This window comes from Tursiops truncatus, chromosome 2 (genome assembly GCF_011762595.2).
Source record: "Tursiops truncatus isolate mTurTru1 chromosome 2, mTurTru1.mat.Y, whole genome shotgun sequence".
Taxonomy (NCBI): Eukaryota; Metazoa; Chordata; class Mammalia; order Artiodactyla; family Delphinidae; genus Tursiops; species Tursiops truncatus.
The window spans coordinates 37730866-37758234 of record NC_047035.1 but is presented as its reverse complement, the minus strand read 5'-3'; the positions used below and the strand labels follow the sequence as shown (position 1 = coordinate 37758234).

Sequence of the window (27369 nt, the reverse complement as noted above, 5' to 3'; positions counted from 1 at the left end):
GTCGCTGTGCATGTTACAAGTAACAACAAAGATAATTTTGTATACACAGAAGTACATTCTGTTCTTTCCCTGAGATGATGTGACCTCTTATCAGATCGTAAATTGTGCCCACAGAACTGGGAACTGTATCTTTAGGATAAACTAAGAAACAAATAATTCTGGTTGTTTCTCTTCAGGTGAGAAACTTCTGCCATGTTTAGAAATGAAATGGAAACTAGCTTGCAAACTCTGTAGCAAGTCACAAGGGAAGCCTGGGAGAAGGGATGATTTCACAGTTTGAGGTTCTACTACTTCAGAGCTCAAATCCCTTTTTCAGATACCCTGTATTTCCATAGTTGCTTGATTCAACATCTTTAAAACAAATGAATACCTGTTGAAGAGTGGCACTGCTGGCTGGCACCCTAGAAAAAACAGCTTCCAAATCACACAACAGTTAATTTTTCAGCTGTTTTTTCTCATCTACTTTCCCACTAACCGGTCAGAATGCTAAGATTTCAAGGTGAGGTAAGACTGGGTGTCTAGTATTTAGTTAGAACTCCCCACTTACCAATGCAGTAATGGATGGTTCCTTGGAAGTAAAGAGTTAAAGAGAAACAGAAACTCAAAAAGGACTGAAAGGAGCTCTAATTTGGGGAAGATTTGAATTAGAAAAAATTTCTCTAGAACAATTTCCTTAAAATTATGGTATGAAAACCCTAATCTAAAGTAATGAGAAGAAATGTCATTTACTTTTTAAGTCATAGCACTTTCTAAACCAACTTCTATGTACCACCGTCTGTGAGCTACATATTAAAATCTACAGTGATTTCCTGAGTGACCTAAGGATTTGCTAGTTTGCTTTGTGTGCCGTACAAATCTTGGTAAACTAGTCAAAGTTGGATTGTAGGGAATAGAGGGGAACTCTTCTCTAAAACGAGTCTTGAGGGTGTGAGAGAAATAATGGAGAGATCGTAAGTTGAGTAAGAGCAGTATCTTACTCAACTTATCTAAGATACCAACGATGAATTCAAATCCTGGGTTTGTCCCAGACAGTTTTATGTCCTTGAATGAATCACTAATGATAACGATCTCAGTTTCTCCACCTCAGGAGTATCATGATTATATAAAACAGCCTATAAGCACAACTAAATACAAAGTATGTTTTGTCTTGGGTCATTTAAACTGTCCCCGCCCCTTTACTGATATTCTTTGGTCTGCTCTCCTAAACACAGCCAGCCAGCTCTCAAAGGTCTGCCATCATCACAAAGGATGACGAAGGAGAGAGTGTGGTGGAATTAAAGGCCATTCCTGGGATGACTTTAAAATGTGCATGTGCTGTCCGTAGTGAGTCAATAAGTCTTGTCTCATGTATGATTTGTACACTTGTACAGTGAGAAGTGATGGGTCGTTATTAGAATCCAGAGAGTTCAACACCCACCATATCGAATTTAATTCAGAATTTTAGACCTGAATGATACCTGAATCCTCTCATTTCACAGATGACAAGCCAAGATTCAGGGATGGCAAGGTACAGTTGGTAATTGGCAGAACAAGGAGTAAAAATGCTACCTCCAGATTCCTGGCTCAAAGCTCCTGCTGTCATAGATGTGTGTGTGTGTGTGTGTGTGTGTGTGTGTGTGTGTGTTTAAAGTATTATGCATTATTTAAAACCTATGAAGAGGCATAAATCAGCATGCCCTTAAGTCCTTACATGCTTTGGCATGATACTTAAGAAACAAATTGTTCCTAACATGGTCGTGACCCCTTCTTCCACAGAGGTAGCAGCTGTCCTGAATTTGGTGTTTATCATTCAAATGCATTTCTTTACAGTTTTGTTGCATATGAATGTTAATTTTCAAAGTATTTAGTAACCTGGTAGTGTGTAGGCACTGCCACTCATAATGGATGCTGGCAACAGATCCAGCCATGCCAAAGTATATTAGCTGAATATCAGACCCATCGTGGACCCCCCCTAAGCAATATTTTTAAGAGTATACATAGTTAGTACCATCCTGTATGCATTCTTCTACAAATTGCTTTTTTCCTTCAACTTTATATTTGTGACATGCATTCATACTGACATGTATAACTCTCATTATTCATTTTCAGTGTTTAATATTCTAATGTATGAATATGTCACAGCTTATCACTTATTTTTGGATAATTAGGGTTTTTTTTTTTTTTTTAATGCCCTCTCACCTGTTCTGGTGTTTTGCTTATTTTCTTGTTAGGTTGTTTGTCTTTTCCTTATTGATTTGTGTGTATATTATTTTTGTATTTTTTTTGGAAACTAGTATTTAATACTCATTAACATCTGTACTTATATAAGCCACATAAAACCTGTCATCGCTTTGTCTTTCCATAGGTGTTCACATTTGGAAAGGGTCTTTCAGTATCCCCGAATCAGGTTCACGTCAAGTACACCAGTGACATCACCTGTGACTGTAGACATGGACATGTTCCATTATTTAAAATGGGTTTGACATAGTCTCAACATTCTTGATTGTGAAGATGGACTTAATTTCCCTATATTTACATGGTCCTGTAGGTGAAAGGGTTGACCTCATTGTAACTCTAAAGTGTGGGAGGAAAGCCTTTATGGGAAATTATAAAGTTCTTTTTTTCTTTATTAAATCAAAAGCAGGAAAATGGGTGGTGCCCTTGCCTCCTTAGTGAACCCCAAATGGGCCACAGCGTATAAAGGAAACTATAAAGTGAATGGAAGGACTGAGGCCATTGCTCAGGAAGTTCTTCCAGGAACTTTCACTATTTAAACTCTCTGGGTTGTTAGATAACCAACAAGGACCTACTGTATAGCACAGGGAACTCTGCTTAATACTCTGTAGTAACTTAAATGGGAAAAGAATTTGAAAAAGAATAGATACATGTATATGTATAATTGAATCACTTTGCTGTACACCTGAAACTAACACAACATTGTTACTCAACTCCACTCCAATATAAAATAAAAATAATAATAAAAAACAACTATCTGGGTGGTTCATGATTTTGGTTCCCTCCCCTTTTTTATCCCCAGTGTGCAGGAACTTGACAGAGGTACATGTTAGGCTGTTTGTTCTTTTGTTGGCTTCTTGTATCTGCCTTCTAGAAGGTTATTGTTTTCAAGGATCTTAAACACCAGGATTAGGACAGTTAAACCTTTCACAGGCTTGAAGTGTAATCTTCCTATTGGTTTTGTTTTCCTGGCTTCTTTGCTTCCTTCCCTCTCTTCCTTGTTTCTTTCTACTTACAAATTACTGCATTTGTTAGATAGCCATCCTTCAGAGCATCCAATGTTTTGTTCATGTAAATTTTTTTAACCTTCTTTTTGTTGTACAAAAACATTTAAAAATACTTTTAGTACTGGAGGTTGCCTTTTCCTGGAGCATCGCTTCCGCCTCCCCTCCCCCCCCAATCCCCCAGCAACCCCGCCTCTGCCCTCCCCCTCTCCACTGCCTCACTCCCACCCTCCTGGCTCTGTAGGTCTCTTTTGTTGTTGGTAGCTAACAAAGTACTGTAATTTGCTGGATATTGTGGATGGAGGATAGGCCAAGGGCTCCCGGGAAGAATTTCTGTAACCTGCCTGAGCTCCCTTCTCTTAAAAATTGCTGATTAACTAGTCTCTTCTGTCCTGGGAACAGCCAGAACTTTAAGAGTGTTGTTCAAAAGAAACATTTTTATTTTTAGAGGCATAAAGAGACAAAACTATGGACTTTAAGCGTGCAATCCCAAAGCAAAACCAAAAATCTTGCTGAAAAATTAGCAATATATTAAACATTTTGAAAACAAGCTGCATTTTTCTTTCAGCTTTCTGTATTTTTAGTCAAAATTAATATTACCACAGGTGTTCTGAAATTCTCCTTTTCTTTGCATGTTTTGCCATATAAAATTCATTTAATGATGTAGAAGATTAAAAAACGTCAAAGGGGAAAAGTGTTTAAAGAAATTTTGTTGTGCAGAGGACATGCAGTTAAAACTAGCAGACAAGCAGAGTTCCCAGAGATGGTGTCATCCAAATTGATTTTAACTTCATCATCACATGAGTAAAGAGAACCCTTTCAGTCTTTGATTTTTAAATAATCCTGATTTCATTTTTGGGGGGTAGTTTTTACTTTATGAGTACTAGTTTCTAGTAATAATGTAGCATGGGACGTAGATAAAAGTGGAAGATGGGGCTAGCAGCACTGACTTTCCCACAGGATCTTTGTGAGCAGAACCCCAAATCCTTTACAGATTCAAAGGTCTATTTAAAGGTTCACAATAACAATGACAGCATTTTAGGGCTGTCTTCCAACCCTATCACTTCCTTCTTCTAAGGGGAAGTCGAGCTTGGGGTGGAGGAGGTGCACTGGTGTTACTGGACCGGTTCACTCAAGCTGTCGCCTGCTTTTTTGGAATCACAGACCTTGATGGGACGTTGCACAATGGGACTGGTGAAGTGAAAGTCCTTTGATTGATTTAGACTAACAGAATAGAAAAAAGCATTGGGTGAGTTAAGAAATACTCATTAATAGTGCCCGGAATGTGGAGGGAAAAAAAACCTCACTTTTTTTTTTTTTTTAAATTGAAGTATAGTTGATTTACAGTGTCGTATTAGTTTCAGGTGTACAGCACAGTGATTCAGATATATATTCTTTTCCCTTATAGGTTATTATAAAATGTTGAATATAGTTCCCTGTGCTATAGTTCCCTGTAAGTCCTTGTTGGTTATCTATTTTATGTATAGTAGTGTGTAGATGTTAATCCCAACCTCCTAATTTATCCCTCCCCCCTTCCCCTTTGGTAACCATAAGTTTGTTTTCTGTGTCTGAACTTCACATCTTAAAAAGTAACAAATAAAACTTTCAAAATGTAAATATTTACAGTACATTTTTTTTTTCTGTTTTTTGGCATGAATCTTTAGGCCGGTGTATTTGAGGGACTAGGGCTAACAGTGTGTCACCATGGTGATGCTTGGCTGCTGAGGTGGAAGAGCTGGCCGATGCCCTCTCCAGGGTCCCGAAGCCCCCAGACCATGCCAGGAACTTCAGGATGGAAGAGGATCTCTGGCCAAAGTGCCTGTTGCGAGGGGTGTATCTTAGAAGATCCCTCTGTTTAACTTTGTTGTGCTCTAGGGAGGTCTGTGGACTGGGGTCGTCCCAGTGATTCTGGTTTAAACTGTGATGGACCTGAGGGCCCTACCTTTTTCCTGAGCTGATCACAGGAATTTGCTGTAGATTGACCTTAGAAAGCTAAAGTGTCTCAGTTTTTGAGTAATCTTTCTTCCTTCTCTCCGGTGGGACTTCATAAGGTGATTCACACATAGGGGCCTCTACCTCCAAATTCTCCCAGTGTGGATACCTCTTGGGTAGACCCTGAGCTCCTAAGGACTTGAAATAGATCAAGGCCTGACCGCATTCAAATCTCTGGGGTGGTTCCAGCAGCCACCCCACCCCCACCCCCGCTTTAAAACAATTTTATTTATTTATTTATTTTTGGCTGCATTGGGTCGTAGTTGCGGCACGCGGGATCTTTTGTTGCAGTGTGTGGGCTTCTCTCTAGTTGTTCCTTTTGACTGCTTTGGTAATCATCTTATGTTCAGAGAAACTAAGATAATACAGAGACTTGTTCAAGGACTCCCAGTGAGTAAGTGAAAAGACAGAAGGAGTCAGAACCACTGCCCTTGGATGCCCAGTTTGTTACTTAGTCCAACAAACCTGTTTTTGAGGATTAACATCCACTCAGAGCCAGAAATAGACCAATTGAGACCAAAGTCAATTTTGACCATTGGTCTCTAAGGAAAAAAGGATGAAGGATACATCAGTTTGTTGGACAATTGATTCTCCCTTAGGATAAGAGAAAAACAAAACCAAAATTGTCAGTCATTGAAAATGGCACAGTAAATTATGTTTGGGTTTGGAAAACTTCCAGTCCTATAAATACATTATGGGAAGCCCTCAGGGAGAGAAAAAAGGCACTTTATGGCTGTTTTCATATATAAAAATAGCAGGCCCGTGCAACTTGAAGAAAAAAGTGGGAAGTATATAACTTAGAATGTTAGTCAAAATAGGAACTATGATTCATGACCAAAACTTCACTTTTTAAGTTTATTACCACTCATTGCCAAGGACTGGTAAGTTTAGAAACAATAGGTCAAAAGTTTGGCAGGAAGGTTTTGGGGAACAATTTGTACAAACAGGAGGTTTCTGAGAGTTTCCATTTTTCCTGCTGCATGGCAGTTGACTTGGTTACCTACATTCATATTTTGCCTTAATAGAGGTTAAGGAAATAGAAAGAAGAACCATCTCCATGTTTTAATATTGCGATTGAAATAGAATTGCAGAATGCTTTGGAAGACCTACACTGGTGTAAAGTGTCACGGCTCTCATTTTCTAGCTGATCATGGTGTTTTTAAAAGCCACTAAGTGTTTGGGATCAAAGAGGCACATTTTATATTTCAGAATGAATGTGTCTATGTTTTTCTGTGTATGTATTCATTTGCTTTATTATTCTGAGTTTCCCTCTTTTTTCCTGTGTTTCCTTGACCATGCCACTTGTGGCTGTCTGTCTCAAGGTGTGGCTTTCTGTATTTTACAGGCTGGACCGTCTGAATTGGTACCACATAGGTGGTGAGTGGGTGGGTGAACGTGAAATGGCACAGGTGGGAGCTTGAATGTGACTCTGTGCCCCGCCGGGCCGGCATGTCTAGATCTCGTTGGTCTGAGCCTGATACATCCACATCACTGGATTGGGCCTAAAACCCCAGCAACAGGCCTGCTGTGGGGACAGTATACACCCTTACCTTGGGGTGGAGGGCAGTGAGGTTGTGGGGATTGGTTGGTTGTCTAGACAAGTTGGTTAATATATAGCTTATATTTGGGGCCACACAGGAATCAAGATAATGATTTGCTGACATCCATTCTTCCTAGATTTCAGGCATTTCATTTTCTGCTGCTGAAGCTTTTTTTTTTAAAAGCAGCAATCAAATTTTAGGCATAACCCTAAATATCTGACCCAATCCATTAAATAATGCGGTTTGCTTCATGCTCTCAGTACATGTTGTTGGTTCTTTTAACCATATGAAAGAACCCAGATCCTTGAGGAATCTTCTTCTTTTACATTAGGGACAGAAGGAATTCATGGATGTGAAGATGATAATATGCAGATTGTAACTGAACCCTTGCATTCTGGGATAATAAACCTAAGGGGGAAAAAAGCGTGCCTTTTCTCTATAGCTAAGGGTCACAGGGCATGGAGGATTCTGTTACATCCAGGAAGAAAGGAAGTCCCTTCAGGCTGGAGTGTTTGAGAGCCTTCCAAGACAACCTTTGGGTCTTTGCTTATATAGGAATAATAAAATTGGGAAAAGAATGATCTTACCGTCTATCAAGGGAAGGAATGTACATAGGAGAAGTCTGTTCTGTACCTGAAAGGTGCTAAGGAATTTAAAGAGTCATATTGCCTCATGAACTAAGAAGACGATGATGGGAAAAACTGCGGTAAGGTTAAGTTGTCTCAATGATAAGAGATACTGAGAAGCCTTCCTTCATGCAAGTTTTATCAGAAGGTTAATTTTAAAATCGTTTTCTTGTTGCAAATATGTCTTCCCCACCAGGCAGAGAAAGGAGACCCAACATGTCTAAAAATGAACTCCTCTATTTGAGAGGCCACCTGCTGGAGTCAACCCCAGGGAATGCTGACTGTGGGCAGAGGAAGGAGACAGGCAGACCCCAGAGATGCAGCCCACAAATCTGTGGGGAGATCTGGCAGAGCCCACAAAGGGTCTTCATCCCCTGAATTCTGACAGTTGCCATAAATAGTCTGTTGTCTTTCATTTCTTCCAAGAAAGCCTCCCCAGGGGGTTAGTGTATCCTAGAAAGGAAGCTGGGAGGGTGGAGAAGCCAATTTGACATAGGCTGTTAATTGTGTGCAGAGAGAAAAGAGAGAGTGATAATATGTAACTCCCCAGAGAAATCAAGGGGCTTCCAAAGTTCATCTAACAAGGACTGAGACAAAGGAGGAGATTTAAATGTGTTCAGATAAATAGGCAAGAGTAGACAAAAATACTTGTGTTTTCCCTTCAGTACACCACAGATAACGTATTTTACAAATACCACAAGATTAAGTTCTTCAGTTAGTCTGGAAAAGCACTGCAGCGGAATTCAACAAACTGGTAAAGGTTATCGTGGGGATTCTTAGGTTTGTAGTACCAACCAGTGATAAACATCGTAGGGGCACTGGGAAGACGTAGGTTTACTATTATTATTCTTATTAACCACAAATCACAGTCTTAAGGGAATATTTTCTTTTCTGCTTATTTCTTATTTTATAGATAATAACCTAAATTTTAGGTATTTTATTTCAGTTGGTGGAAGTGTTTTGGCAGAAGTTGATTTTACGTGGTTTTTCAAGAAATGGCATGAGTTACATATTTTTCATTTAGAAGATGAGGTAGCAATAATGCTTAAATGTTTTTTTTTTTTTGCTTAAATGTTTTGAATGAGAATTCCATAAGTTACATCACTAACAACAATTTTCATTTTTGCACTTTACCTTTTCAGTCTTTGCCCACATGAATATGTATTTATATATTGACATTCCTATCGAACATAAACATTATATTCTGTTTATCTTACTTAGTATATTCTTGTTTAGTATTTTCCATAGACTTTTAAATGATTGGTTTTGTTTTGATTAAAAACTTTTTTTTTTCCCAGGTTGATGTATCAGATTTTGCAAAGCATTCCAATGTTAATTGAGAATGTATATGTCTACTTATCTGTATATGTCTAATTAATTGCTTCTTGGGATAAATTCCCAGGAGTGGGACTATTGAGCATTTTTATGTTTCAAGCTACATACCACCATATTAATTTCCCAAATGGTTACTGTGTATATAGTGTAGCATATATTTTCTTTGGCTACCAGGGAAGGTGAACATTTTTACATATGTTTGTTTAGTATTTTCCTCTTAGGTGAATTATCTGTTCATATGTGTCAGAACTTGGTGTTTTTTTAGAGGAAACCTTTTACATCTTCTAATTACCTATGAAACTGTTCACATGGTTGTTTCTGGTCTTCAGTTACTTTGTGGGATGTTGCTATAGACGAATAATTTGATTCTTTGCATCGGAGATATAACACAGATTAATTTCCTTAAAGAAATGCAAAAAGTCGGAATTAATTACTCTCTCAAAGTCTGAATTAATCTGCCACATCAGGGAGCCTGTTGTTGCGTTTTGTGCACATGTCCAGTGGTTAAGGTACTACGTATTCACACCACTCGAGGAAACACAAGCTTCTCAAGCCTTAGTGCTGTGGGCTTGCAGAAGCCATTAGAACAAAAGCACAATTGCTGATGTTCCTCATTGGAAGCTGTAATGTACTTCTGAGTGGCTAGCCAGACAAACTACTGTCGAACTGTGGAAACTGTTAGCCATATATGAATTTCATTGCTTTTTAAAGTAGTATCTGAGAGGAAGAGTTTAAAATCCAAGCATTTCACTGAAGGGAGATAATAAAGCCTACAGTCCTGCTGCAGTTTATAGTTTCTTGATCATGTTTATATTAATTATTTCATTAGAGCCTTCTAACAAACTGTGAGGTAGGCAGGGCCCTGGGCCCCTATGTTACAGCAGAAGAATTGGAAGCTCAGAGAGCATCAGGTGACTGCTTGTGGTCATGGCAAGGGTACGCGGCAGAGCCAGCGTGAGAAGAGGTAGTTCTTTTTGCATCCTGAAAAATGTCATCTTGAATGATGTACTCCTTAGGATGAATTTCGTGAGGAGCTAGGTAAAGTGCCATACATGGTTGTAGTTAGAGCCAAGTACAGTAATTAATAATGGTGATTCTAAGTCACCAAAGAAAACTTAAATCGTACTCCAGATATTATATTTAGTGGGTCAAGGAATTTCCATCACTGCTGATTAAAAACAAATGTTGATGTTATTAAAAGAGTGAATTATATAATTACTTGAAAAGTTTTCTTCTCCTGACTGTCATAATTTGGGATTATATGAAACAGGGGTTGCGCATGTGGACTCAAGAGTGAGACAGATGTGACTCTGAGACTCGGTTCATTGGCTGAGCCACTTGGATAAGGCACCTCACTCCCCCAATATTGGTAATATTTCTAGTGTCCCTGTCAGAGATGTTTTACGGTGCTTAAATGAAATATATATAAATACTTAGTGTATTATGTAAAATGCTTAATGCATAGTAAGCACTCTATTTTATCATGAACTAGGTATCATTTATTGGTTAAATATGCTTCAGTTCTCTTTTATTCTTTTATATTTTAAAATTTAAGATCAAGCATGTGCTTCTTCACTCTATTATTACAGCAGAAAGGTTAGAAAGAAGAAACAGTTGTTATTTTTTAACACAATCCCCATTCATTATAATTTCTTTTATATAGCCTTCTATTTTTTTTTTAAACTGAATCGAATGCAGTGAGTAAATGTGGTTTTGGACAGGCACACTTTGTACTGACTGTGGGCAGATATTCCTTGTGATCTTGTCCTTTCAACCATGTTTAGTCTTATGAGTCAAGCCTCAGGAATTAGCTGCATTCCATGAGTTTCATTTGTACGTGAATCTTTGTGAGCAGTTTTTGGCCTTTGATATTTGGAATGAGGCTTGCTTTTTGTGGAGATTTTATTGTATTTTATAATAATAATCTATGTATAACCAAATTCAGTTTCAGTAAACACAGAAAAGGGCAGAATATATTTGAGCAGATATGATATAGGAGAGATTATAACCAACTTTAAATTATTCAAGGGCTGGTTACTTAGCTTTTGTATGTATTTATATTCTTATTTGTTCCTTAAATCGATTGTGTTTGTCTGTTTTATTTTTCACTTGTACCTTCTGGGGACTGAGATGGGAAAGGCATGTTTTCATTGTTGGAACCTTTTAGCTTTAGGTGTGTCAGGCATTAGCTATAGTTTGCTGCCGTTCTAGGATATATATATAGCACTTATCAACATAGTTGAAACTTGCGCTAATATAATTTGTCTAGAGTGGGTCTTCTTGGATATAGATCTGTATCTTCTACTTTATCTGTTTTCTGCCATAACTGGACCCAATATACTTAGATTGCTCATTTTCAGAGACTTAGACTATTAACATTATAAACATCTTGACTACAACTGAAATTTTCTTTGAGTTTCATAATCTTTTAGGACATTGCAAAGCCTCAGAGTCCTTTTATATTATTATAAGTGCAAGCTTCATTGTACTCTAGATATAAAGAAGTGACAGTTAATAAAGGTTGAACATGCAACAAAAAAAGAAAAAAGGAATTTATATTAGATGATAACTATCCCTTCCCTACAGAGGTATTGAATATTTTGAATTTGGGAAAAGTTGTCCTAGACCAGAGCCTGATGTTTTCTGTGATGAAATATAAATGTAGCACTGTTTTTGTTGCTTAAAATGCAGAAGCTAGTGAATTGTTTTGAAGCGAAAAAGTGTATTGTGGCATCAGGAAGAGAATTTTGTGAAGGGGCATTGGGTGGTGGTGGATGACCTAGTGGATGAGGGGTGGGTCCCCTGGTCCAGGAGATGAAAAACAGCCGTGAAACCTAGAGCCTGTCATACAGAGTGAAGTAAGTCAGAAGGAGAAAAACAAATACCGCATGCTAACACATATATATGGAATCTAAGAAAAAAAAGAAAAAAAAATGGTCAGAAGAACCTAGGGGCAGATGGGAATAAAGACGCAGACCTACTAGGGAATGGACTTGAGGATACGGGGAGGGGGAAGGGTAAGCTGGGACGAAGTGAGAGAGTGGCACGGACATATATACACTACCAAACGTAAAATAGGTAGCTAGTGGGAAGCAGCCACATAGCATAGGGAGATCAGTCAGTGCTTTGTGACCACCTAGAGCGGTGGGATAGGGAGGGTGGGAGGGAGATGCAAGAGTGAGGAGATATGGGGATATATGTATATGTATAACTGATTCACTTTGTTATAAAGTAGAAACTAACACACCATTGTAAAGCAATTATACTCCAATAAAGATGTTAAAAAAAAAAAAAAAAAACGACAGCCACGAAGCTCAAAGTTTAGAGAAGGGCCGTGGCCGGGTTGTTGGGGCCAGAAGAGAAGTGTGTGAGCATCTTCCCGCTCCTAGACCATATCAGACAGGACGGAATATTGAGGGTAAATTAAAAAGGAGAAAATAGGCCCTGTCATAGACCACAATGCAGGTAAAATTTCTAAGATGAGAGAACATGGGGGTACAGCAGCCTTGTGGGGAGAAGGGAGAAGTGACTCTCAGCACAGTTTCAGTAGGAGGTACCTGGTGAGGATGCTTGATGGTTCTATCCATTCATCCCTCCATTGACTCCTTGCACATTTGTTTAGTGTCCTACTTTGCATCAGACTTGGTGTTTGGTGCTGTGGCTACAAAGAAGGAGGTGGTACTCTCCAGAAGCTCACGGATCAGATGGGGTCTCAGACACAGGGACCTGACAGTTGGAATATTTGTGCTGAGTTTGAGGTATGGGGTGTATAGGGAGCACAAGGCAGACCTTCTCATTCCCCCGGAGCTTGGGTAGGAGAAGCACCATGTGCAAAGACAGAAAAGTGAGAGACAACATGGGACATTAAAGAGAGCTTGGATTCATTTGCCATGTTCGTAGCCTGGGTCAGGAGACGGGGATAGAGAAGGAGGAAGGTGCCAGATCTTGAAGAGCCTGGAATGCTGTGCAGTTGATGAGGAGCCTCTGAAGTGTTTTAAGCAGGGAAGTAAGATCACTAGACTGATGACCTTAAGAACTCAGCCCAGGTCTCCCAGCCTCTGGGAGGGCTGCCAGCCTTTCCGGGATCGCCCCGGCGGCAGCAAGCCACCTCTCCCGGTGTTACGCCCCTTCACAGGGGCGGGTGGGGCTGCAGGGGCCCCACCTCTAGTGACTGATGAAGTGGAAGTGTGAGGACCGTCTACACCAAGTCAGGACAGCTCTGAAGGGCCATTTCGCCTCCTGAGCCCACTGTGGGGTTGGGAGAGGCTGTTCAGGAGCCCGCTTTGCAGCTCATCTCATCTCATCCTCTGCCCAGCCCTGCTTCCTTCTCTGCTTTGGCCATCTCAGCCTTTGTGAATTCTGATCTCTGCGAGGTTGCCCTGTTCTATCTGGCGTTCCCCTCGAAGCGCTGAGGTCTGCGCGTTGTCTCCAGGTAGAAAGCACGGACAATCCTGGGGCGCACCTCGCTTGTTTCCCTCTCAGAAGGATGACCCTCCCACACTGCCTGTTGTACTCTTAAAATGCTTCCTGTTAAAAATAATTTTTTTTTCCTAGAAGAAGGTTGACTGTGGATACTGTAATTCCTTCATGGCCAGAAGTGAAGTCACCTGTTCTACTTTGACTATGTTGAGCTGTGAGTCGTGGAGGTAGCGCCGTTAGATATGTGTTCAGTATGCAGTTGGCTGCGTGTTCATTCAAGATATTCAGCTTGCATTTACTGAACACTTAATTGAAGCTGAGGGAAGATGTTCTGAGAATAAGCAAGTTGAATGGATGCTATTTTCTTAATTGTACTTGGCCACCCGCCTCCCCTCCCCGCCATCAACATGGGATCTTACTACTTTCTAGTGACTGAGCCCTACAACCCCATGTGTACTAGCACGGACAGATAATGACGCCATTTCACAGGGTGAAAGTAGCTTTAACACCCGCACTGGCTCTGTCTCGAAAAAGATTCCGAATGTACTGTTGGGTGGACTCATTACCTGCAAAGGTGTACATACAGGCAGACACACAAACTTATCACCTCTGTTTAATGTCCTTGGTTGAGCAAGGGGACTCTGACTAATGCAACATAAGAAATATGTGTGCTTGGGTCATTGAGAGCTGATGGTACTTTTTAAAAATTTTATTTTCTTTTATTTTTTTAATTGCAGTAAAATTGCTTTACAATGTTGGGTTAGTTTCTGCTGTACAGTGAAGTGAATCAGCTATATGTATACCTATATCCCCTCCCTCTTTGACCTCCCCCCCGCCCCATCCCACCCATCTAGGTTATCACAGAGCACCGAGCTGAGCTTCCAGTGCTTTATAAGCATGTTCCCACTAGCTATCTATTTTACACGTGGTAGTGTATATATGTCAATCCTAAGCTCCCAATTCGTCCCACCCTTCCATTCCCACCCTGTGTCCATGTGGTACTTTTTTTTTTCTTTTTGGCTTTATCATCTTCAGATGAGTAATGATTTTTTTGATAAGACTAACAGACTGTAATTCCTGTAAGGCAGGGTGGAATGCATGCTCTGTTGCCCACTTGTTTATTATATGACATTTTGTTCCTTTTTTTCTTTTCAAGTGATAGACTTTGATTTCAAGAGGTAGGTAGAATAGGAGTGAGTTTAAGAGTACATTGTGTGATTTTTAGGCGCAAAGGCAATTATTAAGTGCAAAGTTTGTTTACTTACTGGATGTATTTGTGTCAATTTTATATTGTGTAAATATGTATCTAAATTGTTTGACAGACTATCTTATACTTATCAGGGTAGTAGTCTTATTAATTTTGTGTTTTTTAAATGGCGTGGATTAGTCTCTAATTATTAAAGAATTTATAAAGTTAACCCTAATAACATGGAAATAATAACCATTTTGAGAAAAATTGAAAATAATTTTTCAATAATAAAGAGAATTTATTCTCTAGTTTCCATACTGTCAGAGAATGTCATGTAATGAGAGTGTGACCTTCAGTCATCAAGGTGATACTTGAACATTTGCATTAGAAAAGCAGATTTGTATCCATCACACCCACTCTGTGGGTCCATGGGGAAGGTGTGGATCTTGTGGCCACATTCGAGAACCCAGCAGATTGTCCTCCCGGACGATCCAGAGGCTCAAACCCCAGCCCTGGCCTTGTCGGCATTGCCAGCCAGGCTGAGCATTGATCACAACTCAAAATAGCTCAGTAATTGAACTGGAAGGTATGTAACTTCTAGAGCAGCAAGGAACTGTGTTTTCTTCATTCTTGTTGTTTGAAATAATGCTTTAAAAGTGGTAAGATGGCTGGGTTTGGTACTTCTGTGGACTGTGAGTCCTGCTTTTTATAGCCTCATAAAATCACAGATTTATTTAGCTGGAAGGGCTCTTAGAGAATGTCTAGATCCACCCTTATGTTATGGATGGGGAAAATTATGGTTCAGATATGTTAAATGCATTCCCTGTGCTTGGGCCAGAATGAGAACCAGAACTCAGGTCTGTAAACCACTAGTCTAGGAATAATTCTGCAATGTGGCATTGCCTCCTCAAAGACCGTTCAGCTTCCCAGATTAGATTTAGTGCAGCTAGGGTATTCTAAGCCTGCATGGGAAGCATTGTCCTTTACTTGATAGCCATCCAGCACTCATGTGTGTTGGTCCTTCTCTCACCATGGGCAGGGATCTTGAGGTCAGACTTGCCTCTGTTCTAGCTCAGGTGAGCCTGGGTCCTTGTTATTGCGGCCCATTCACCATTCCTATCCTGGAAATTAGTCTCATAGCATAACTCACTTAATTATTTGATTTAATCTGCACAGAACAGAGCTGAAGCACAGTGGTAACAATGGCCAGGAATCCAATAAGGTGAGGGATTATGTATCCCTCTTGTCTTGGAGATCATTTTTCCGAGGATTGATTATCTTGCTAACCACCCAGCTTAGTGCCAGAAGCATACAAGCTATACATTAATATGTTCTGGGTAAACTACTGGCTAATAATAAATGAATGAAGGCTAAACAATAAGAGAACATTTTTTTTCCCCTGGTCTTGAGAAGTTTTAGGAGATTAATCCTTGCTGTTCTTTTCTGATTCAAATTTTTATGTACCATCAAAATACAATGTATCATATCCTGCTCACAGCGCAAAACAAAACAAAACAAAAACAAAAACAATGTAGGTGGGACTTCCCTGATGGTGCAGTGGTTAAGAATCCACCTGCCAGTGCAGGGAACATGGGTTCGAGCCCTGGTCTGGGAAGAACCCACGTACCGTGGAGCAACTAAGCCTGTGTGCCACAACTACTGAGCCTCCGCTCTAGAGCCTATGAGCCACAACTACTGAGCCTGCGTGCCACAACTACTGAAACGCTTGTTCCTAGAGCCCGTGCTCTGCAACGAGAAGCCACCGCAATGAGGAGCCTGCGCGCTGCAGAGAAGAGTAGCCCCTGCTCACTGCAAGTAGAGAAAGCCGCGTGCAGCAACAAAGACCCAACACAGCCAAAAATAAATAAGTTTATTTAAAAAATACAATGTAGGCATTAAAACGATGTTTATGGAGACTAATAACATGGAAATACTGATGCTTAATATTTAGCAGAATCAAGAAAAATTTTGTGGTATAATTACAACACTATAAAAACAAAATAAAAAACCTATGTTAGAGATAAAAGTAGTCTAAAAATTCACCAAACTATTTGGAGTGGTGGTATTTGGATGGTGGGGCTGTGGATAGATTTTTATCATTTTTTAGTTTTCTGTAACATTAAAAAGTTACTTTAATACACATTTATAGTACCAAAAAACCCTCGTAAAAGTAAATGAATTGTATATTCCATTTTGTAGAAAATAAATTTGAACTATAGTTTGACTTTTTATCCAGTATACATAATTTAGATTTCAAAGATTTCTTTCACCCCCTAAAAATACTTGAATCCATTTCTTGTTTTCTTTGTAATTATAACCACATTCTTTTTATTTTTTACTTTCTTAACTTCTACTTTATATTGGAGTATAGTTGATTTACAATGTTGTGTTAGTTCCAGGTGTACAGCAAAGTGATTCAGTTATACATATACGTATATCTATTCTTTTTCAGATTATTTTCCCATATAGGTTATTACAGAATACTGAGTAGATTTCCCTGTGCTGTACGTAAGTGCTTGTTGTTATCTATTTTATATATAGTAGTGTGTATATGTTAATCCCAACCTCCTAATCTGTTACTCCCCGCCAACTTTCCCCTTTGGTAACCATAAATTTGTTTTCTAAATCTGTGAGTCTGTTTCTGTTTTGGAAATAAATTCATTTGTATCATTTTTTTTTGACTCCACATATCAGTGATATCACTTGATGTTTGTCTGATTTACTTCATTTAGTATGATAATGACTAGGTCAATCTGTATTGCTGCAAATGGCATTATTTCATTCTTTTTTTATGGCTGAGTAATGTTACATTGTATCACGTATTCTTTATCCATTCTTCTGTCGATGGACATTTAGGTTGCTTCCATGTCTTGGCTATTGTAAATAGTGCTGCAGTGAACATTGGGGTGCGTGTATCTTTTCGAATTATGGTTTTCTCCAGATATATGCCCAGTAGTGGGATTGCTGGGTCACATGGTAGCTCTATTTTTAGTTTCTTAAGGAACCTCTGTACTGTTCTCCATAGTGGCTGTACCAATTTACATTCCCACCAACAGTGCAAGAGGGTTCCCTTTTCTCCACACCCTCTCCAGCATTTATTGTTTGTAGACTTTTTGATGATGACCATTCTGACCGGTGTGAGATGATACCTCATTGTGATTTTGATTTGCATTTCTCTAATAATTAGCCATGTTGAGCATCTTTTCATGTGTTTTTTGGCCGTCTGTATGTCTTCTTTGGAGAAATGTCTATTTAGGTCTTCTGCCCATTTTTCTATTGGGTTTTTTTGTTGTTGTTGTTGAGTTGTATGAGTTGTTTGTATATTTTGGAGATTAATCCCTTGTTGATTGCATTATTTTGCAAATATTTTCTTCCATTTAATCCATTTCTTAACCCTTGGCTCTGTTGTGGTGGTGGATTGGAGGAACAAACTTATTTTTGCACTTATTAATGATACGTAATTTGACTAGATTCACTTGTCCTGGTCAGCTTCCTCATCCACCAGTCTACACTTGCCAGGTCCTACCTGCTTTACCAGGAAAATCTTGAGGGTGGGAAGGTAAAAACTGCTCCTTTTCCATTAAGCCTGTTAGGACAAGCCTTGCTTTTTTAGATTCTCCTAGGCAATTAGTGACTGCTGTCAGTTATGCATCCTGAGCACACTGTTCCTGTCTCTGGAAAACCTTTCCCACTTACTCATCTTTACATCCTTAGTAACTGATACAGTGCCTGGCAAGTAGTAAGCACTCAGTGGATATTTGTTAAATGGATGAATTAATATGGTCTCATGTAGAACGCTCAACTCTACATGAATTTAGTTCATGTTTGTATAATATTTAACTTAAGCTTGAGTAGTAGAATAAAATTTGGTCAGAAAACTTCTAAGTTAAGCAAGAAACTTAGCAATCATATATGTGTGATTGAGGGCTGTAGTGGGACTTGGTCATTATATGACAAAATGGACCCTTATCTGAAAAAGGTTAATTTTGTTAATTTCCTGTGTAAGAACACAGTTAAAGAGAAAGAATGGGTACCTGGCCAAGCAGCAGCTGGTGCATCTGTTGATGAAGACGTGTGTAATTTGGGTTGGTTGTAGTAGCGCAGGCCAAATGGGAAAAGCAAATCACTCTTCCTTTTCCCATTTTTAATAGCAAATTAATTTCTGAGTGTGAAAACATTTCTGCAGCTGCCACTAAAATTGGCAAATATTTTTCTAAATAAATAATACATTTCAGAAACAAATTTTAACAGGCAACATATTTCTGGCTGTTGTATTTGCTCACAGACATTTCAAATTTGGAAATATTTATTTTAAATATCTTGGAGATAGCAGTGTTTGGAATTTTGAAGACAACAAATCTTTCATCAGTGGGGAAATGCTACCCAACAGAAATGTGTAAAAACGCATGTACAGTTATGTTACTTGAAACACTTGACAAAAATACTGTTATAATCACAGTGAGATCCTGTACATATTTTCCCAAGCGTTTCAGTCATTTCAGAATTTTGCCAGTGACTATGCAACCATTTTGGCCACAGCTCAGTAGGACTAGTTCAGCTTTGTAAATTTAATAGAATTCCCCCAACTTCTCCATCCCTTCTTTCCTCCAGAATAGTTTGGGACCACAACTCCTCTGAAGCATTAAAAATCCAAGAGAAAAAATCATTATAAATAGAAATAGGCATTTTACCTTAAAATACGTCTAGGAAGACATTTGAGGGCAATTCAGTTTTTTTGTGGCCAAGGATTCTGGCCATTTGGGGAGAAAAAAAATCTTGTCAAAAGTGGAAGTAGGGGCTTCCCTGGTGGCGCAGTGGTTGAGAATCCGCCTGCCAGTGCAGGGGACATGGGTTTGATCCCTGGTCTGGGAAGATCCCACGTGCCGCGGAGCAACTAAGCCCGTGAGCCACAACTACTGAGCCTGCGTGCCGCAACTACTGAAGCCCGGGCGCCTAGAGCCCATGCTCCGCAATGAGAAGCCACTGCAGTGAGAAGCCCGCGCACTGCAACGAAGAGTAGCTCCTACTCGCCGCAACTAGAGAAAGCCCGTGCACAGCAGCGAAGACCCAACACAGCCAAAAATAAAAAAATAAAATAAATAAATTTATTTGAAAAAAAAAGTGGAAGGAAGGGGAACAGTTCAAATGGAGATATCAAAGAGGAAATTGTAACTTTTAAAAAATACCCCGTGACTCGGGAACACCTGAATTTCAAAATTATTTTTATTTTTATTTGTGTGTGTATTAAAAAGCATCCTTGTCGGAGGCGTGGCAGTGCTTGGAGGCCCGGCCGTGCGTGGCAGCAGCCCGGGAGCCTGAGGCCGGGGCGTCGTGCGCAGGCGCTACCCAGCTGGGCTGTGAGGCGCCTGAGGCCTCGGCTGCGAGGCCTTCCCGATGAAAGTTGGGGCTCTGCGGAGCAGAGCGGAGGCTGCGCCCGGCCCTCGGGCCGGGTAGAAGGCCGACGGGCCCACTCCCCCGTGCGCTGTGGAAGCGGCGGCGGGCGATGGACGCCCTAGAGGAAGAGACCTTCGCGCAGTCCATCTCTTCCGCCTCTGATGCAGAATTTGATGCTGTGGTTGGATATTTAGAGGACATTATCATGGATGATGAGTTCCAGTTATTACAGAGGAATTTCATGGACAAGTACTACCAGGAGTTTGAAGACACAGAAGAGAATAAGCTCACCTACACACCTATTTTTAATGAATATATTTCTTTGGTTGAAAAGTATATAGAACAGCTGTTGGAGCGGATTCCTGGATTTAACATGGCGGCTTTCACTACAACTGTACAGCACCATAAAGATGAAGTGGCCGGTGACATTTTCGACGTGCTGCTCATGTTTACAGATTTTCTGGCTTTCAAAGAAATGTTTCTGGACTGTCGAGCAGAAAAAGAAGGCTGGGGACTGGACTTAAGCAGCGGTTTAGTGATGACTTCATTGTGCAAATCATCTTCTGTGACAGCTAGACTATGACTATGACTCCTACTATCACAGCTAGTCTTGGCTGTTGGAATCAATTTAGAGAGTTGTCCTTTACCTAAAAGGTACTTGTGAAAATCAATTCCTAGTCTTACATGTACAGTCCTTGTATCACTTCACTGTCTTCTACTGGTCCCGATGTAGTCCCATTGTTTCTATAACTCTCATTTACGTGTGTTTGAAAACATATTTTTATAGATGAATACTCAGGCTAACCTAGTGGACATAATCTTGGAACTTCCATAATTACTCACTTCAAGATCAAAGTATTATATGCTGTGTGCTTTTTAGCTGTTGATGCTATGAAAGCAAAAATGCTTTCTGTGTTGGTGTTCCTATTTTACTGGGCACCAATGAATGTGTGCTGGAAGTAGTCTAAAAGGTTTCCTTTTCTTAGAGCATGTTAGTGTTTGTGCAGGTTTGCTTAAAACGCTTTCTGTGTAAAACAGCTCCTTAGGTTTTCTGTTGGGGTAGGGGCTCGGCACTTCCTTCTTGCTGTCAGAATAATCCTACCAAGATAGTGTTCCACTGGTCTAGCTCAGTAGGAGATAACAAACAGCTTTACTGGTCATCTGTCTGCTTGGATTTAGTACAGTCGTTTACTACAATGTTTGATAGAACATTACTGACCAGAAAACATGGATGTCACATCTCTAGAAAGAAAAACTATAGTAGTTCAATTCCCAATGTGTACCTTAGTTGTTTTTTTGTTGTTGTTTTTATTTTTCAAGTAAAAATAAGAACCTCTACTGACTTTTCACTTGGCTGTTCTGGTTTTAAAGAATGAGCTAGCTGTAGGCTGTGTGTTTTTCTGTACCAATGTGGTGCTTATTAAATACTTTTGTACCATGAGTAAAATTCCAGTTGTTTTGCGGAAAAAAAAGAAAAAAGCATCCTTGTTAAATATACTTTCTGGGATTTCCCTGGTGGCACAGTGGTTAAGAATGCCAGTGCAGGGGACATGGGTTCGATCCCTGGTCCAGGAAGATCCCACATGTCGTGGAGCAAGCCCGTGTGCCACAACTACTGAGCCTGCGCTCTAGAGCCCGCGAGCCACAACTACTAAGCCCCCGTGCCACAAATACTGAAGCCTGAGAGCCTAGAGCCCATGCTCCGCAACAAGAGAAGCCACTGCAATGAGAAGCCCACGCACCGCAATGAAGAGTAGTCCCCTCTTGCTGCAACTGGAGAAAGCCCATGTTCAGCAACAAAGACCCAATGCAGCCAAAAAAAAAAAAAAAAAAAAAAAAGTGTGTGTGTGTGTGTATATATATATATATATATACTTTCTGAGTTACGGTTTGCTTGCTTATTTGGTTATTTAGTTTTTTTTTTTTTTTTTTTTTTTTTGTGGTACGCGGGCCTCTCACTGTTATGGCCTCTCCCGTTGCAGAGCACAGGCTCCGGACACGCAGGCTCAGCGGCCACGGCTCACGGGCCCAGCCGCTCCACAGCATGTGGGATCTTCCCGGACCGGGGCACGAACCTGTGTCCCCTGCATCGGCAGGCGGACTCTCAACCACTGCTCCACCAGGGAAGCCCTATTTAGTTTTTTAATTTGTTCATTCCTTACTTTATTCACAAAGGATTTAAGATGACTGCAACAAATATGTATAAGAAAGGTATTATATGTCAATAAAAAGTAAAAACAAAAGACGAGACATAGGCCAGGGAAAAACAGGCATAACTTTGACTGACATAATTGCTAGGATTTGACCTCAGAGTTAGCTCTGTGTTTCTGGACATCCAAGGTGAAAAAAGGAACACTTATTATATGGTTCTTATTTTCAGAAGGGAAAGCAAGAGCAGAAATAATATAGAAACAACCACAAGAAAACCCAACCTGTGTCTCCAAGGAAATGAAGTATTTTCCTAGCATTAAATGGTTAAAAAAAAGAAAAAAAAAGTTGAATGGAGGGTTTCCCACAGGAGAGCTGGGAGTTGTAGAAACAGTGTCCTCCATAACTTTGCTCCAGTTTGTTCATTTGTTCACTCTTTTACTCTTTCCTCAAACATTTATTATGTACCTACTCTGTGCCACATCCTGTGCTAGATGATAAAGATACAACAGTGAACCAAACATAGTCCCTTGTCAGAGCTCGCAATCCAGAGCCTCAAGAAGACCCAGGGCCAAAGGATCTACTCCAAAAGGACAGGTAGGCTCAGTGGTGGAACTTGTGAGGATTGGGTTTCTCCATGTTAGCAGGCATTTCAAGTTGACATTCAGGACCTACAGCCTCTACTGTGATCCTAGGATGCTTGCAGATTACTCCAGCGTGAAATGCTGGGAAGAGGCTAACAAGAATTAGGTGATCGATGGGAGTCAGGGCCCTAGCTGGTCTGGCGGGGCGCAGGGCTGAAGTTATTCCTGGAGTCAGGACCAGAATAAGTGATCTGTTAGTCACACAGCTACTTCTTGGGGAAGAAAGCCAATCCACCTAAAGCCAGTTTCCTGAATGGCAAGTGGACCTACCTAATTGCTTGTTTCTTTTCACTGTTTGGAAAATGTAAACAATTCATATACAATGGTTTTAACAGCTTTTTGAAGACGTAGGTGATGTTTAAGGTGTCCTCTTTTCATTTTTATATGCTGGCATTTTATGGAACCTTCAGTTTTTGTTTGCCCTGTTGTAATGGGAGCGGACTTGGACAGGGAGAGAGAAAAACACCCCGCAGAGCCTGGACTGCTGATCTTCAAGAGAGAGGAGATTGATGGGCAGGGAGTGGGGACATGAGGGAGAGGCAGAGTAAGAATATATTCACCAAGAGTATAATCACTGAAAAAATATATTCTTGAGTGCAAAGAATTCTTAGGAATATATTTTTCTTATGAATAATAGCAAGCCAATTTATGCCCTTTAGTACTTCCTCACCCACCCTCTGCCTGTTCTACCTCCCACTAGAGGCATTGTTAATCCATTGCTTCCAGGCAAGACTCCCCATTGATTCAGGGTCTCCATGGGAATGAGGCTACAGGGGACATGCACTTAGTTCAAGAAGATGGGACAGGAACAAACAGAACCTGGCAGAAATGATAGAGTAAGTCACAAAGTCATTCATAGTGTTTTAGGGATGCTTCACCATGTTGTCTACAAATTAGATCTCTTCCTAGAGCTTAGAACTGGAATCTGGATGTCTTCAAGCGACTTGACATTGAAAAATATTAAAAAGATCTCACTTACTGAAAGCACATAAATTTCATCTTCCACTAATAAATTTTTCTTTCTCACCAATGGAGACCAACTTGCATTTGTATCTCATTTTGTAATTTTCAGCATGCTACATGTTATCTCATCTTGTCCTACAGAAAGTCCGAGTTTGTTTAACTCATTTATTTGTACCCTCCTTTATTGTAGAGAAATTTTGAGTTAGTTTGCATAGAAATATAAAATTCAGTTGAATAGAAAAATAGATGAGGATATTGCAGCGAAGGAAAAATAAGAGTAGATGCATAAAGCCGGTGGGATAGCACCTTGTTTTCCATAAAGTCATTTGTAGTTGCTAGATCCAGGCTATACCAGCCAAAATAAAGAGAGGGAAACTTTGTTTATAAAAATAACATGGTCATTAGATTAAAAGAATAAATGCTCAGGATCACAATTTTTCTTGGTACTGAGACCTGAGAATTTTCCACAGCTTGTTCTCATAAAAGGAACACTATGTGGCTTACAGACTGTCTTCCTGAACTCCTGTGTAAGAAGTACAATGGTAGGTCTCTCTTGACTGTTTCCTATAATATCCTGCTTGGTAAGGTTTATGGGATTATGCCAGAATACGTTTTAATAAAAGCAGTTCTCTAGGGGGATAAAACAATGCAGTTCAGGTTCACAGCTCCCTGATGGCTGGAAAGGATCCAAAGACCACATCCAGGAATGGGTGGACGTTCAGTCTTTCAGGCGTTCCTCCAGGAATATTATTGCTTGTAATCCAGTGCTTTTAAATGCACAGCAGAGAACTTCGGGTTAGATTCTTTGGCAAGAACCCGAAAGTGTGAGTTGGCTCAGACAAAATCATTTCACAGATGAAGAAACGGGACCTTGCAGAGGCTGATGATTATCCAAGGCTTTGAGGTCAGTGGCAGAGCTGGGATCAAGGCCAGATTCTTCAGACTCTTTAAGTCTAGGGTTCTTTCAACCATTTCATCTCTCCTCTCTAACCTAAGTAGAATTCTATTACAATTTAAAAATGTTAAGAATGGAATTTCTTAATGATGTTTTGTTAAATATCATATTTGCCACTTACCATAAACTTTATTAATAACGTTTGATTCATAATGGGTCAACAGATGGTAAAATAGTTTAAAATCTGCAAATATAAAATGATCTGGGAAAGGGAAATCAGTTAAGATACCTGTTTTAGAGAATTATTTAATGTGCTGTTCAATAAAATAATTAAAAGTTTGGTCTGGAAAAAAAGGATGACTATTTCTAACATCTGTAGTATAATCCTACTTGGATGTTAACTTTTTTTAAAAATTAATTTATTTTTGGCTGCGTTGGGTCTTCATTGCTGCACACAGGCTTTCTCTAGTTGCAGTGAGCGGGGGCTACTCTTCGTTGCGGTGTGTGGGCTTCTCATTGCGGTGGCTTCTCTTGTTGCAGAGCACGGGCTCTAGGCATGTGGGCTTCAGTAGTTGTGGCTCACGGGCTCTAGAGCGCAGGCTCAGTAGTTGTGGTGCATGGGCTTAGTTGCTCCACGGCATGTGGAATCTTCCCGGACCAGGGCTCGAACCCGTGTCCCCTGCATTGGCAGGTGGATTCTTAACCACTGTGCCACCAGGGAAGTCCTAGATGTTAACTTTTTAGAAGAATGAAACATTAGCTATAGAGCTGAAGTCCCGCCCTCCCACTCCTTTGCCCTCTACCCTGAAGTTGTGGGTATCACTCCCACGCATGTTTCTGTTCTTTTACCATATATGTATGTGTGTGTTTAAAATTTACATAAAGTACATAAATGACTTCATAGTGTATCAATCCTTTTGGACTTGCTCTGCCCTCCACCCCTGAACATTTTAGTTTTGATATTTAACCTTTCTGATACTGGTCATTCATTTTAGCCGTGGAATAGTCTTCCCTCGCATGACTCAACTACAGTTTATGCATTTTCCTACTGATGGGATTCGGCTGTTTCCTCTTTTTCTGCTATATATAGTTCTTCCATGAACATTCTTGAACATAAGTCCTTGTGTCCATGAGCAATTTTAGAACATTTTTTAGTTGGTAGAAATTTATTAAGTCACCAGCTGTTGCTACTCCTACCTGAGCATCAGTCACATCCTGGGTCATCCTGGGAGATCCTTGCACCCAAAATACTCTTTGGGTCCATTTGCAGCCAGTGCTGATTCAGTCTTTGTGTACCTTCAATGCCTTCCAACTCCTTGTATGTCTTTCTGCTTGGTTTGCTCAGGTTCTCGACTAGAACCTGTTCCGAGAACCTTTCATTTCTCAAGGACCCTACCCTACCCTAGCTTCCTCACACCTAAGAGATGATCTGACTTCTTATTTTCCTGAGAAAAATGAGGTCATCTGATGAGAGCTCCCTCGATCCTTCTCTCCCAAACTTCTCAGCATTTCCACTTAGAAGAATGGTGAACATGTGCAAATCACAAATTCTTTGTGGAATGAATGGAGGTAGGAGTTTTTCTTTTTAAGTTTCTCAGACCCCCAGATTGGAACTTTTTGTCTTGCCAGGAGCTACACCATCTTCAAAATCACTAATTTAAATACCCTCTGACATCAGCCTCCAGTTCTTCTAGCTTAACATCCAAAGTACGCTCACTGTGATGGTTCTTCAGTTTCCCTCAGACACCAGTCTGTGTGCTCCTTCATTCTATCTGTTCACCTCTTCCTGTCTTCACATCCTCTCTTTCTATTTCATCCTCCCCGCAGCTCCCACCCTGGACCTCTCTCCCAGAGCCCTACTTTTTCCTGCTCTGACCTGCTGCATGGCGGCCATCCTGGAAACTTCTCCTTTTGTTTTCCTGTGTTCAATGTCTAGTTCCCGTTTTTCTCATGTTTAGTTTAGTTTTCAGTTTTGTTGGAATACTTCCCAACCTCTTTCTTGTTTTACTGTCTTAGTTTTTTGGAGTAACTTTTCCAGTAGCTTTCTAAGAGTGGGAGCATAGGATATAAATTTTTTGGAGACTTGCATGTCAAGACATGACTATTTTCTACCCGAACACTTGATTAATACTTTAGGTGGATATAGACTATAGGTTGAAAATAATTTTCTATCTCATTTTTAAAAAATTGTAGTAATACACATAACATAAAATTTACCAATTTAACTATTTTTAAGTGTAAAGTTTGGTGGTATTAAGTACATTCACATTGTTGTGTAACAACCGTTACCGCCATCCATCTCCAGAACTCTTTTCATCTTGCAAAACTGAACTCTACTCATTAAACAATGGGTTAATTTAATTCAACGTTAATTAAAACAATTAATGTCCCACACACCCTCCCTCACCCCTGGCAACCACCATTCTATTTATGTATCTATGAATATGAATACTGTAGGTACCTCATGTAAGTGGAATCATCAGTATTTGTCTTTTTGTGACTGGCTTATTTCATTAAGCATGGTGTCCTCAAGTTGCAGCCGTGTTGTACTATGTGTCAGAATTTCCTCCTTTCTTAAAACTGAATAATACTCTGTTGTATATACATGCCACATTTTGTTTATCCATTCGTCCATGGATGAACACTCGGGTTGCTTCCACCTTTTGGCTATTGTGAATAATGCTACTATGAATATGGGTATATAATAATCTCTTTGAGACTTTGCTTTCAATTCTTTTGTGTATGTACCCAGAAGTGGAATTGCTGGATCATGATATGGTAATTCTATTTTTAATTTTTAGAGAACTGCCATAGTGTTTTCCATAGCAGCTGTACCATTTTTACATTGCCGCCAATGGTGTGAAAGTTTTCCAATTTCTCTACATTATTTTCTGGTTTTTTTTTTGATAGTAACCATCCTAATGGGTTTGGGGTAGTATCTCACTGTAGTTTCGATTTGCATTTCCATTATGATTAATGGTATTGAGCTCAAGTCCTGTGCCCAT

At 39.9% G+C, this 27369-nt stretch overlaps 2 protein-coding genes across 11 annotated transcripts in view; both read left to right on the top strand.

The window, feature by feature from the left end:
* The window catches only part of SYNE2 (spectrin repeat containing nuclear envelope protein 2), a 331838-nt gene that overhangs the window by 15104 nt on the left and 289365 nt on the right, over nucleotides 1-27369 (top strand). The gene's annotated exons all lie outside the window — the stretch shown is intronic.
* The window catches only part of LOC101337777 (ADP-ribosylation factor-like protein 2-binding protein), a 29014-nt gene continuing 13554 nt past the window's right edge, over nucleotides 11910-27369 (top strand). The window contains exon 1 of the mRNA XM_073800410.1: nucleotides 11910-27369. This exon is cut by the window's right edge and continues 13554 nt beyond it. Coding sequence (XP_073656511.1) covers nucleotides 19824-20297 — 474 coding nt within the window. The 5' untranslated portion in view covers nucleotides 11910-19823 and the 3' untranslated portion in view covers nucleotides 20298-27369.